At 47.4% G+C, this 14,111-nt stretch overlaps 2 protein-coding genes across 2 annotated transcripts; both read right to left on the bottom strand.

The window, feature by feature from the left end:
- Positions 1–790: 790 nt before the first annotated feature.
- Positions 791–3,035, bottom strand: JR316_0012966 (uncharacterized protein; the record flags this gene model as incomplete). The annotated part of the gene is made up of 9 exons (XM_047898583.1): positions 791–918; positions 982–1,522; positions 1,582–1,842; positions 1,865–2,023; positions 2,062–2,221; positions 2,291–2,335; positions 2,478–2,554; positions 2,806–2,949; positions 2,970–3,035. The coding sequence occupies 9 exons, from the start codon at positions 3,033–3,035 to the stop codon at positions 791–793; spliced, it is 1,581 nt and encodes a 526-aa protein (XP_047742131.1).
- A 5,539-nt stretch (positions 3,036–8,574) lies between these two features.
- On the bottom strand, positions 8,575–13,413 carry JR316_0012965 (Protein RNA-directed DNA methylation 3; the record flags this gene model as incomplete). The annotated part of the gene is made up of 12 exons (XM_047898582.1): positions 8,575–8,619; positions 8,680–8,799; positions 8,864–8,981; positions 9,030–9,141; positions 9,748–9,863; positions 9,918–10,079; positions 10,854–11,450; positions 11,703–11,815; positions 11,874–12,869; positions 12,927–13,168; positions 13,240–13,348; positions 13,405–13,413. 12 exons carry the CDS (start codon positions 13,411–13,413, stop codon positions 8,575–8,577), a joined length of 2,739 nt encoding a protein of 912 aa, XP_047742130.1.
- Positions 13,414–14,111: the final 698 nt, after the last annotated feature.

Below are 14,111 nucleotides of genomic sequence, written 5' to 3'. Positions count from 1 at the left end.
CAATTGATGAGAATGTAGATCCAAAGTGAGATAACCCTTGTAGGGGTCATCACACGAGAAATGTTACAGCATAATCTCAATAAGCTGTGTATGCAGATATCGACGTACTTGGTTGTCAATGAGAGCAGTAAGAGGTAGGAAATCAAAAAGGTCGGTAAAGTAGCGCCATACACTGGCGTTGCCGTATTTTCAAAGACATTCATCGTAAAAGCCATAAACTTGCGTGATTTGTCTCGACTCGTGATTCCCGCGAAGTATGGTGACCCGATCTCGATAGCGAAGCTTCATGGCGACCAGTAGTGTAACTGTTTCGACAGAATAGTATCCTCGGTCAACATAGTCGCCCATGAATAAGTAGTTGGTGTCCGGAGAATTGCCTCCGATCCGGAAGAGTTCTGATAGATCGTGCTGATGACGACGATAATGAGCCAGAGAAGGAATGCAAAGGATACGTAGGAAAAGAAACGAGCGCCAGTAGATATAAGAAAGTCATTTTGTACAGGAAACAAAGCGGGACGCACGAATTGGCCATGAATATCACCGCAGACAGTGACCGGGCACCTTACAGGCTGTACGTTCGACTCCTCCATGAGAATCTCGCAAACTTCTGGTTGCCGTCCTCGTCCTCGTTGCCGTCCTCGTTGCCGCTGTCGTCCTCGTCCTCGCCGTCGGCGTAGGTATCATCGCAGTCTTATACCTACTCCCAATCGTGCTCCTTGGCTGAAACTGCTGGCCCTGCCGCTGGCGACGTAAATGCGCCGGCAGCGGCGGAGGGACATACGGCATCTCCTCACTCTCCATGCTTGTCTTCAGCAATGTCGAGATACCCTGACAATTGCTTGACGGTTGGGTCACAAAGCTTGGGTTCCGTCACCCTCAAATCATATTTCTGGAATTCAGGATGCGTAATATATTCGTCTAAGAGAAAAGAACAACACGATCAGTATGTATCGCATTATGAGGAATCTGACAATGACTTACAGAGCAAGTTATCTCGCTTTATGAATTCTCTTCCATCATGGAACCACTTGTCAAGGTTTTTCTTCCCTTTCAGAATCGCCTTCTTAGCGTCGTCCAGCCACTCCGAGGCAACATCGAGAAATTCGTCCCCTGAGATATCGTCCCCATCCCCATCCACATGCACATCAACATCAACATCGCCATCGCCCACCTCAGAAAACACCACATCCCGATCACCTTCCTCCGCATCGGCAGACGATGAATAATACACACTCCCGCTCCGCCTTCTACTGCGCGGGCTCTCAGACGACGGCGAAAGCGGCGCGTGCACCCGGATACGTTGGTGGTTGTGGAGGCTATATGTGTCGTTGTGGTTGTGGTTGTCGTTATGGTATGTTCCCCGACACGGTACCCTCTCTTCACTCCCACGCTCACGCCCGCGTTCACGTTCATGCTCATCATCCAACTCCTCACTACTCCGTTTCCTCGGCCTCATCACAAGCTCCGGCGCCACCACATTTACACCCACACCCACAGCAACATCAACAGGTCGAACACCCCTCTATTATCCCCTTGATTCTCTCGCCCATTATCCCCCGCACCGGCTCCAGCACTAGACACCCACGAAGACGAAAGCGTCTCGCTACTTCTACTCGCCGTATCGTACCCCGCATCACCCTCTCCATCTCCATCATCATTAAGCTCATCAGATGACCTCTTGCGCAATGGGCGCTGTGCGAAGAGCGGGGTTGGGGCAGGGACCGATCTATACGTCGGAGTGTGGATATCAGCAGCGGTGGTTGTAGTTGTGGTGGCGGTGGTTGTGGTGGTGGTAGTTGTGGTAGTAGCGGTGGTGGTGGTAGTAGTATATAGCGGGTACAGCTACACTCGAAGAAACAAAGACAGAGACAGAGCCAGAGTACCGATACCTCTCCGCCGCATGGCCATGGTCATGGTCGGGGTCGTACTCCTCCTCCTCCTCCTCCTCCTCCTGCACTTCTTCCCTTTCCTCCTCCTCCTCTTCATCCTGCTCCTCCTGCTCCTCCTGCTCCTCATCCTCATCCTCATAATCCAAAACATCATAATCAACCTCCTCCTCACCCTCCCCATCCCCATCTCCATCTCCATATCTGTATCCAACTCGACGCCATCGACGCCATCGTCCTCATCCTCCTTTAACACAATCTCATCGCCCGCATGCTGCAGCGGCGGAACATTCGGCGTCGGGTACACCGCCTGATGCGACCCGCGGTACAACACCCTGCTACGAACCCATAGCAGCAGCAGCAGGGCGTGCACTCATCTCAACCACCTTCGCACGCTCACACACACTACGACAACAATGATAAAGCGGCGCACATGCCTCGCGCCATGCCTAAAAAGACCAAAAACCAACCAACCAATCCATCATCAGAAAGTGCTCAAGAAAACAAACAAACAATTAACAGCCAAGACGTACAGATCTAAGCGCCTCCAAACTATCCTGCGGCAAATGCGCAATCGTCACGGGCACATACGGGATTTTTGCAAGGAGGTGCGGGGTGGCGCGGACTGGGTCGACAGGGATAAGCCGTGGTCCTTCTGCGTTGGTGCGCTGGACACCATTGCCAGTGCCAGTGCCAGTACGGGCACCAGTCCCTGTGCGTTGAGTACTAGTGCGCTGCTGTTGCTGGGTGTGCTGGGTATGCTGCTGGGTGTGCTATTCTTCCATCTCCTTCCTACTAACCAACCCCGCCCCAGACCCTGACCCTGATCCCAAGCCCTCATCGCTAAGCGGCGGAGGCGAAGGCGTAGTCTGCAACGTACTAGTCGAAAGCACAGGGCTAGTCGCATTCGACGACGAACCATGCGACCAGGAGATGGACCATTATTGGGTGTAGAGACCGGGGGTGAAATATGTGACGGCGCGGGTGGGGTTGAAAATAAAGTTGATTGTTTGTTTTGAATGGGAGCGAGGGGAGGCTTCGGGGGCTGGGAAACAGGCTGTTTCTGTTGAATACGAAATGGACTCTTGGTAACTGGTTCTTTGTCGATAAGACCCTGGAATGTTTTGCTTTGCTTCCTAGTTCGTGCATCGATGAGGGGCGTGGGTGTTTTTCACCAGATATTTCCTCGTCGGAAATGAAATAGGAGGCGGCCGTGTAGATGGGGTCAATGGCGTTGGTATCAGTGACTTGAATGGAGAATTGGACACAAGGTTGTTGTTATGAACATATCGGTAGCTAGACGAGGTTCTGCGAGCCACGGCAGGACCTCGAACACGACCACTGGGAGAATCTTGTTTGGCAATGCGAAGTGGAGAGGTTATAGACCTGTACTCCCGGAAGGTTGAATAGAGCCATTCAATGTTGGTGTATTCCACCCCATTCCTGATTCGCGCAAGATAGACGATTTGATGGGATCTGGAGAATTTGAAAGCAAACGGTCTCTTAGAGGAGATTTACGAGACGCCGTTGGGTATATGACAGAAAAAGCACGTACACCCTCCCAAACATCCCTAACGCGAGAAGATAAGGCACCGCCATCCCTTGCATCCTGCCCACCTCCCCACCCATACCTTCTTCTCCACCCTGTCCCAACCCCGGAATCTGGCTCAGCAAGCATCACTATGTGCGCTGGTATATGCGGCGCGGGCGGCTTACCCTATGAGATGGGGGCACGTTGCCATATCCCGCCTGCACTCATCACATCCAGATCCACCGCAGTCTTAGTACTTTAAGCCGACCGCACACCAGCGATAGATGCCGCATGCAGCAAAGAAAAGCGTCGTGGTAGGTTTACATTCTTATACGAAGGTTAGTAAAGAGTTAGAAAGCAGAGGGAGTACGACTGACCTCTGCGTAAGACTGGGCCCTTCAGTGAGTGAGCCATAACGGTCGTTCAGGATGTTGACTCAATACCGCAATTTACAAGCCTATAACTGACAAAGATAGGCAGCAATGTGCCACTCGTCGTCAGGGAGCAGGATGGGCAAGATTCAACAAGCAGTCCGGCCTATATATTGGGATGGAGGCGAGAGTCCGTGGGTGCAGACGAGGCTTGTTCTAAAGAATGAGACAAGCAGCTTACAAGATAATTTGATTGTGTAGTTACAATATACCTGACTATTTGGATAACTATGATAATGCCGCAGCCATCTTTTCTCTGTCTATATCATAGAATACTAGCTATACTAGATGAGTCATTTGCGGCTGACCCATTGTCCAAGGGAGGTGCTGACGGTGGTGAGTTGTCTCTATCAGCTGGATGTCGTTCAGGAATTTAAGATGAGCAAGCCCCGCATCTTCCGCCCCTCCCACTGCTGATTGTGTCACTGTTCCGCAAGTGCTGTTGTCGACAAAAAGCACATCTATGCCCATAACCGCCCCTCCTCCGCCTGGTATCCAAGAAGCTTGCGCCGAGAAATGGTAAGAGGCGAATACTTTGGAGACACGAATTACTTACCATACTATGTCTATCCTGCAAGTGACGAGCTTCCAGGTGATTTCTGCTGTACTGTTGCGTCTGTACCAGAATGGGAAGGAGTAAGTTGCTAAAACGTGCCACGGTTTCGCAGCCGTAAACTTATACACCGCTATTTCGAAATCCATGCCGATGCTCGGCATGGATTTCGAAATAGCGGTGTACTTACTCCTGCTTTGCACGTGGTTGAAGGGTTTCTTCCTTTCTCTTCTAACACTATAATGAAACGAACGACAATTAGTAAACTTCAGTAGTACACAGCACCAGTATATAGATAGGATCGAGAAATTTGATAAGAACATTCCGTACTGAATTCGTACACAAGTACGTCGCTTTCACGCATGGTGTATCGTGTTTTCAATTTAATTCGTATATACTCGTATGTAAAGTTAGTTATTGATGCGTCGCACTACCCATCGCAAGCGTCGTCAGACTCGCCGCCGCAAAAGAACTGGAAAGGTGCTTTGTGGTTGCGCACTCAACTGCCGTAGTATGGGAAAGCCCATTTCGCGTCAAACTTGGGCTAAACATTACAGGATGGTTGGAAGGACACCACCCCCCGACACTGAGGAGGAAACTGATTATTCTACCGACGCTATAAATCGTTCAAATCATAGTCCACAGTATGTTGTATTTATCAAAATCGCATTAAACTTGGACCGTTGATCTATAGTACTTCACAGATATCGAGGTGATAACGACTCAGACCTATTAATAGAACAAGATTCGTCGGGCGCTGGGGGCCGTTCAGATATATCCCAAGCTGAATATAATGTTAATGAAGAGCTTAGTGAGATGGATGAGGATGAGCAGCGCCGTCTTCCGGAAGGTAAATTTCGTGTTAACTGCGACCTTCATCGAATGGATGAGGATGAACCCCAAAATAATACCAGCCCTCAGCCTTCAATCCTGCGATTGGATGTGGATATTCCTCCAAGAAGGGATGACGGCCTTGATACCCCTGTCAGCCTGGAAAATTCGCACTATAGTGATGGTTTACTTCATCAAATGGATGAGGATGAGGATGAGGCCAAAGATACAAGCCCTCACATTCCAATCCAACGATTGAACGAGGAAACACCCGCTAGAAGCGACAACGGCCTTGAGAGCCCTGTTAGTTCAGACAATTTTCTCCATAGAGATGATTTCCTCGACACAATTTCAAACTCTACAACGGGCAGTGATGGTTCAACCCAGGGTCCCGGCGAACCTTCCGACCACCCAGACAACTTTAGCTTTGAATATGTGGAGGAAGACGAAATAGCCGCAAGGATTGCTCTTGAGGAGGAACTGAATGTAGAGGACACTTCAGATTGGAGTGATCGTGACAGCAACTCCGACCTTATAGATGTCATGGAGCATAGTAAGTTATTGACATTCTTTGATTTTCAGTATGCGTTTGACTTAGCTGTATGCTTCACAGGTTGCCATAGTCTCACATTAAAGGACGTAGACCATATACAGGCTTTCAGGTTTCGAATCATGTCAAATTTTTCCCGCGCCGTCTATGATGATATGCCCTACTATTTTGGCCATCGCATGCCGTTAAGTTCTTGGAAAGCCACGGTTAATCGTGTGGCTAAGCTGTCAGACCTTGTGCCGCAAATAATCGATTGTTGCATTAATTTGTGCAAGGCTTACACGGGAGAATTCAAGGACGACAATCTATGTTTTTATTGCCGGGAACCACGCTTTGATTCGCGAGGCAGATCTCGTCGAATTTTCCGTTATATTCCACTATCACCGCAACTCCAGGCACTTTTTGCAAATCCAGAAACGGCGAACCTTTTGTCTTATAGACAGAACATGTACGATAACAAGGAAGATTCGGACGATATTGAGGATGTGTTTGACTGCGGACATTACAAGAAATTGCGTAGAACATACGTTGTCGTTGACGGACAACAGCTTCCACATAAATACTTCTCCGCTCCTACCGATATTGCGCTGTCGTTATGTATGGACGGCTTCCTCCTCTACAAATATAGGCCAAGTGGACCATCCGCGATGCCCATACTTGTGCAAATCTTAAGCTTACCATCGGACGTTAGGACTCATTCAGCACATGTGGTTTGTCTTGGGGTTGTTCCAGGGCCAAACGCCCCCAAAAATCTTACATCGTTCCTCTATCCTTTTGACGATGAATTGGCGACGCTAGCCAGAGGCATCAAAACCTTCAATTGCATTACTCGCAGTATCTTTCTTCTCCGTGCCTATTGTATTTTTACAACCGGAGATATTGTCACAATGGAAAAATTTCTTAAGATTAAAGGGCACAACGGCTTGTGTCCGTGTAGATCATGTCGAATCCATGGAGCGCTCTACAAGCCTGCCGGGAAAAGAAATGGGGTCTATTATGTGCCGCTGTTGGCAACCCGTCGAGAGAAAATTTATGATCCTTTGAATTTACCGCTGCGAAAGCATGTCGACTGGCAAATTACCACAGAAAGAATGCTACAAACGCCAACTGCGCAGCGGCGAGGAGAGATAGCCATGCAAACGGGTATTAAGGGAATGCCTGCACTTCAGCGTGTGCAATCACTGGACTACGCTCGGGGGATGCCCTGGGACTACATGCATCTCTTGTTCCTAAATGTAGTCAAAAATCTTGTAGATCTCTGGCTGGGAAGGTTCAAGGGCTTTGATGACGAGGAGGAATATGACTTCATAATCCCAGGGCATATATGGGAAGAAATTGCGAAAGAGTCTGAATATGCCGTCCAGTGGATACCCTCGTATTTTGTCGGGGCGCTCGGAAACCCCTACAACAACAAGAAGTATCTCAATGCAGAGGGATGGTCATTTTGGTTTATATACCTTGCCCCGTTTCTTCTGAAGGACAGATTTAAGAAAGAAATCTATTATCATCACTTCATTCGACTGGTCAACATTATGAAAAAGTTAACAGCCTTGACCATGACGCGTGCGGATCTTAGCGCGCTCGAAATAGGCATTGCAAGCTGGGTCCAGGATTACGAAAAGTAAGCATAAATCAGTGCCCATTTAAAGTCAGTCTTCGATGTTGTCTGCAGGCTTTACTACCAGTATAAATACGACCGACTGCCAATGTGTGTATTAACTCTTCACGGCATGCTACACTTATGCGATAATATACGCTATTGTGGACCTGTCTGGGCTACTTGGACGTTTTGGATGGAGCGGTTTTGCGGTTTTATGAGAACCAAGCTTCGATCCCACGTCAGTCCATGGGCAAATTTGGATAACGCTGTCATAAACAGGGCTTATCTGTCTATGATTGACAACTTGTACGACTTAAAGTCGCACGGGGTTCCTTCTCGAAGTACACGAGATTCAGTGAAAGAACGTGAACACCTATATGCGCAGTGTGAGTTGACCATAAATATCATATATATCATGCTTTACAAAAATATTTTTAACTTCCTAAACAAATAAATATAATACTAGATCCACTTTCTATCCTTATGCCGCCACAAAACAAAGCGTACAAGCCAAGCCGTGACATTAGACAAAGAATTGCGGAATATATTAGTCCAATCATCAAGAAGAGCCCCCGCTCAATCCAAGAAAGGCTTCCTCAGACGTTAGTAAGTTGGGGAAAGGTCAGGATTATGGGCGGGGATAGGATAGCAGTACATTCAGAGCATGAGATTGGAAATAAAAGAAGCAGATCCTGGGTGAAGGTGCGTTTTTGACAACTTACTCCTGGAAAAATACCTAAATGTGACTGATTATTAACTGCGGGCATGATATTTACCGCCAGTATGAACTACTTGGCGTGACAAAGGACCGGAATAATAATGTTATACGCGAGAATGCGGAGATCTGTTACGGACGTTTGGAGTTAATTCTCGAATTCAACGTCCCGGGCGATGATTTCTGGGGCTTGTGGAAGCGGTCCCTTCGGCTGCTGGCTGTTGTGACTCCCTACAGAACAAATGGGCAAAATGCAGCAAAAACCCTTACGGTCTTCAGGGAATCAGACAAGCGGGCAATGATAGCGCTCGATTTACAGTCAATTACAAACGTCATTGGAAGAATATATCGAGAACAAAAGGGGTGGGCAATTGTAGATAGAAGCGACGAGTATTCGCGGACTATATTTGTTGACAGAGGCGACTCTGAGGAGCCTGACGACGACGCTGTATAATAAATAAGCTTTGCATAAACAATTCACTCTTTTTTTGTCAAGGCCAAGCTGCATATTTTCAACGCTTCCTAGACCCGTGACGTTAGCTTATGGTTAATTTGAATCAGAGGAATAGGAATTCAACGAACATCTAGGTCTCGGCGTAGACCAGCTGCGACATAGACGGCACGTGCTGCATCTTGAATTAGATCCATATTCAAATGAAAGTTGACCGAGGGGATAGCAGCAAGGATAGTGGCAAGTTCAAACTGAATGAAAGGGTGGTCAGAACGTGCGTTTCACGCCCAACACACAGCGAGAAGAGGCCCTCACAACGTCGTTATCCGCGAATTCAGCCGCTTCTTCGACCATGGATCGACTGCAAGTTATAATACGTTCTTCGAGAATCCCAGAGTTCTCCAACAAGAGGTTGTGGAGCGCATTTGCCGCCCTGGTAAGACCAAAAACCGTATCACAGGTCATTGCCAGATTGAGTAACTGATATTGGAAGTGGGAATCATTACGATTTGAGAGGACGGGAAAGGTGTTTGACTCAGGTGTTGGGACATCGACGCGAGTTTGGTCGCAATGTTGAGCCACATCCATAGCAACTATGGGTCGGGAGGTGTTAGCAAGTTAACTAGAATCAGAGAAATCAATCCAATCGTCGAGGAGGTTCAATTGAGAGCTATGGCAGCCAGAGATTAAGCAGTGTCGAGGTATATAAAGACGGGACTAACAAGCAGTGACAGGCCCTTGGTTATAAAGCTGTTTCAGGGCTTCGCAACCGGTACATAAGAGCAGTCATTGGCGTATGTGACATAGTGCTATTATATTGATGACTGGTCAGCGGAACAGGGTCATCAAAATATAGGGGTACCGGCTATCCAACTACTAGTATCACAATTAAGGTATTGTCAAGCTAGAATGATATGCGTGCATACTGTGCAGATAGAAACAAACATAATTACTGCATACCGTTCTATATAGATCATGCTCTTGGTTCACCATAGTTGTGGCAGATTAAATCTACAGGCTGTAGATTGATGGGGAGATGTATTGGCAGTTAACGTACGACAACTAATTAACAATTGTTGGATGCTAAAGACAAAACCTATTCTGCAACAACAGCGGCAAACAAAACAGCTACAGAGAGCTGAAAAGCAATCCAACTTGAGTGTGTATAACTCTATAGACTGCGTCTCTACGCGAGATACCTGCTTGTCGAGCTTCACGGGTTGCACGTTGGAGAAAATTGAAAGATTCCAGGGTATAGCGCCGACCTTCAGACCTCTCAGCCACCTCTGATACAGCCAGAAGGAATGTTGAAATTCTAAAAGGTACTCAGGGTCAGCCAGAATGCTCTGATAGACAGCCCTTGACTTACAGAACCATGACCAAAATATATGCCCGGCTGCGACGTGGTGCAAGCCTTGAGAGGTCAAAAGAAATCTCAAGGGCCTTGATACAAGAAACAATCAGGTCATCTTTTTTTATGTCATTGAGGATCTGGCGGGCGGCAGCTGAAGGTCCAGGCGGTGGGATGGTCCTAGGTCGGGAAATTGATAACCAAGAGCGGCGCACGCATTGGACGTAGTCTTGCAAGAAGTCTGCAAAGAGTTGCACATCATCCTGTGAAAGCGCGGTGTTCTTTTCATAGCAGTCCGCTAGGTAGCATTGTAGCACCTCAACTCCCTCTGCATATGTGTGATGATTGGCAATGAGCAGCGTAAACTTTCTGAGAAAGATGAAGGGCATACCGCCGTAGTTTCGTGTGTCACGACAGAGATCCAGCACAGAAATGACTATGTTTTTGTCCCCTCGGTGGCAGGCATTGAGAGTTCGACACATTGTGTTTGCTACAAGCAGCGCAGAACCCGCACATCAGATTGTTATGCTAGCTCTTTGATAAGCACATGAAAGTTACCTTAATTGTCAAAAGCCTGAGTATCGAGTACTGACGATTTACGAACAAAAGGCGGGCAAGGGGGAAAGAGCTGAAGCAAAAAAAAACAAAGCTCGAACAAAAACTCAACACGCACGCTGGCGTGAAATAACATAAATATTGCCCACGCCACCTGATCCAAGGAAGCAAATGTAACCGGAAGATACTTACGTCGCGATACGCATTTTAGTTTCAGCTAGCTATAGAAGCCAGTAATGCCAACGCCTTAATAAACAGATATATTCGTTTCCGCGAATTGGGTCCGGCCGATTTACATTAGAGTGAGATACATATCAGCAGCGCCATGGTTTTCTCAAATCTGCCATCAGCGCATCTCTCGCACGTCTCTCCAAGTCTGTTTCCTCCACAATGACTAACGCAGTAGATTCTACCTCAAAAGGAACCCCGCATAAAATATCGGATTGCCCTTCCCTCCTCATTACCGGATTGACTAAAAGGATAGGGGATTGGTTCACTAAGTCTCGCTGAGCGATCCGGCGAACAAATTGGTGTTGGTTCTCTCCATCAACAACAAACAGCAGGTCGTTAGTGTGAGTCCCGCTGGGATGCTTTGGCGTAACCCATTCTGGCTGTAGAGTCATTGAAGGCCTTTTTTGGCGCAGCAAAAGCAATGTGAAATGGTTTCTTTCGTCTCGAGCGATAGTTACGAAGTAATGTCGTTTGGAATCTTTGAATGAACCCCCTTTGATATAGACGGCGACTTTCTGTCCCACCAGCATTTCTTTGAATAGAACGTGGGAGGGATGAGAGTATTCCGAGGGCAACATTGAGGATTGAGGATTGTGGGGTAACGGTGCTGAAGGATCCCATTGCCCGTCGGCGATTGGGCTGGTTGGAATAGGGGTACCAGATCGTTCAGCAGACTGTGATAGAGTGTCGACAGATCTGTCAGGGTTATTAAGAAGGGTAGGCATCCCATCAAAGGCATGTCGATCTCCAAGAGGCAAAAGCGTCCTGTTAAACTTTTATTAATGTCGATCTCGCAGCGTCATACGGTGTAAGAATCGAAAGCGTTACCTTGCGTCAACAACGTCGCCGTAATTTAAAAGGATTTTTTAAAAAGGACAGGCTGCGTGGTAGTCTAATAGCTCTACTAGCACTCTCATGTTTTGTATAGAATCAGCGGAAGGCGAAACGTCCACCACTTTGCCTCGGCGAGTTTTCATAGGATGATGCTGTTTTGATATCAAAACTTCTGTATCACACCAAAAATGACGAGCCTCAGAAGGGATTTCAACTTTCTTTTTCTTGTTTTCTTTCATCCGATGTTGAAAAGGAGCTTTTGAAACATGCACCCAGTTTATAGGCGCTTCTATTGTCTAAATATCAAACGTTTTGTCAGAAAATTTACTCAAGGTGAAAAGGACGAAGTCTTACCTGTATATTGTCCAAGACTTGCAAACTTGGGATTGTCAGAAGGTCCGAGTCGAAAAGTCCTATCACGACCGCCTCATTTGTTTTCGCAATTAGCCAACCTTCAACGCCCTGATTTTCCCCGCTCTGTACAGAAACGTAATCGCCGAGTTGAAACAATTTTGTCACGCGAATCCACGGCACCAGCGAGGTATCTGCGATATTATGCGAATCATGGGTTGTGTATGCCACCTCTAAATAGTACGGATGGATAGCGACTACAGAGGCTTCTCTAGATTGCGATCCTTCAATACTTGCCGCCAGAATGGCCTCTCCAGGTTCAAATTTCCACTCGGTGGGACGTAGCATGTATGAGGAGTCCAGGGAGCTGTGCGTAGATTGTTGAAAAAGCCGGAAGTAATGAAAGGGCATTTCCTCGACGACGACATCGATAGAATCCTGTCCAATGTCCTGAATCATCAGTCCATGTTCGAAAAGAGTATTCCCTATTTGCCAGCAGTGTTCCGTATGCTCTACGACCTGATGGGAGCGCCCTTGAGAATTCAACCACTCCGTCCATTGCGTCTTCGACCAAAGAACAGAATCTCCAGAATGGTCTGTCTTCCTTCTTTTGGTGACCCTGCTTGCACCGGGTAAGGGAAGACGAGGAAGCATTAACAGGCGTACAAGCCTCCCTTCTGTTTCCTTCACCAGCGCGACGTCTCCTCGATATGCACCTTTTGAGACGGTGACCCAGGATCCACGTTTTGGGGGTGAGATTTTGCCTTGTCCCCGAAGTATTTCTCGGTAATCGTCAGGCAAAACTAATGATTGTTGTACGCCTCGCTTTGTTACCAAAACGCCCGGAGTCTTCTTCAACAGATCGACGGTATTGGGATTCCAAAGTGTTTCCAAAAATATACATCCCTTCATCCTCTCAACAGAAAAAGCAGATCGAATTTTGTGCTTGTCCTGAGCATTTAATAGTAAAGATGCAATAGCCAATTCTTCCCTGCCAACCTATATTATGGAAACGTCAACATAACAAGTAGACAAGACGCGTAGGGTAGAACTTACGCGACAAGTCACCTTCCACAGGGGAAAATCCGCTTCAGTTAATACAGGCAAAAAACTGGGAGAAAATATATCATCTGCTGCGTCTACACAGTTTGATTTTCGTCGGTTTGATTCCGCAAGGCTTCTTTCCTTGGATCGCAGTAGTAACGCCTCTAGAGCTTCGTCGTTCATTTGAGCATATTCATCCAGCGACCGAGGGTGGACGTCTACTCCGTCGACTTCCTGTTCATCGAGAAACTCGTCTAGGATTGTTTTGTAAGGATGGTGTTCGCGGTATGCGCTGCCCAGGAGAATAGATAAGATAGGCGCGTACTGTCTAGTTCTTGTTCAGACTCTTCCTCGCCGGAGTCCGCCTCCTCGCCATCGTCAACTCCCGCTTCTACATCCAGAAATTGAGCAACATTTTTCTGGACATTGGAACGCTGCTTCAATGAAATCTATCAGTTTTTGATCTGTTGCGATATCCCTGTGTACCGACCCGCTTCATGATCGAGACGAATCGATGCGCGTCGATGTTTTCTGGGAAGGAATATCATGTTACTACGACTTCATGTATATAAAATGTGTACGATCTAAGCTATTATATATACCTAATCTACGATCGACATCGTTATGCCCCCCGCGCGCGCTACGGCAGCGTACGCCTTTGAGTGGTAGAGGATCGGAAAAGAGTTGTCTTTTGCCAGTATCGGGAATAAGTACCCGGCGATTTCGAAATCCATGCCGAACACTCGGCATGGATTTCGAAATCCCGTGCGTCAAGTTGGGCAATTCAACACTTTCTCATGGTTTCCTTCTTCTCTCTTCCGCCAACATGCCCAATACGGGAGGAGGAAAACCGTACCGTCTAGTTAGTAGAGATACCTAGGCAGAATTAGAAAATCTGTTGCGTCTTTGTAACTAGTGTATACCGTATTGACAACGCTCGATTATAATAACTGGTAAGTACGCACAGGCAGCGACTCGCGACAAATTAATTGGGCGCGCGCACAAGTCGATCGCGCCTTTATCTTCTAAATTCAGAATAAGGGATATGCATTGATCCTCCTACCCTACAGTTGTAGGGGGTATGCTGGTCTGCGCCTCGCAGCAGCAGTGCCCGCTCAATAACGTATGACGACATCGAAGAGCCAGCATGGCGGATTGGTCCCGGTATGTCGTCATTTGCATATCAGTACCCAGACG

Source organism: Psilocybe cubensis, chromosome 13 (assembly GCF_017499595.1).
Source record: "Psilocybe cubensis strain MGC-MH-2018 chromosome 13, whole genome shotgun sequence".
Taxonomy (NCBI): Eukaryota; Fungi; Basidiomycota; class Agaricomycetes; order Agaricales; family Agrocybaceae; genus Psilocybe; species Psilocybe cubensis.
The sequence above is the reverse complement of the archived record's forward strand: the minus strand, read 5'-3'. Positions and strand labels throughout refer to the sequence as shown.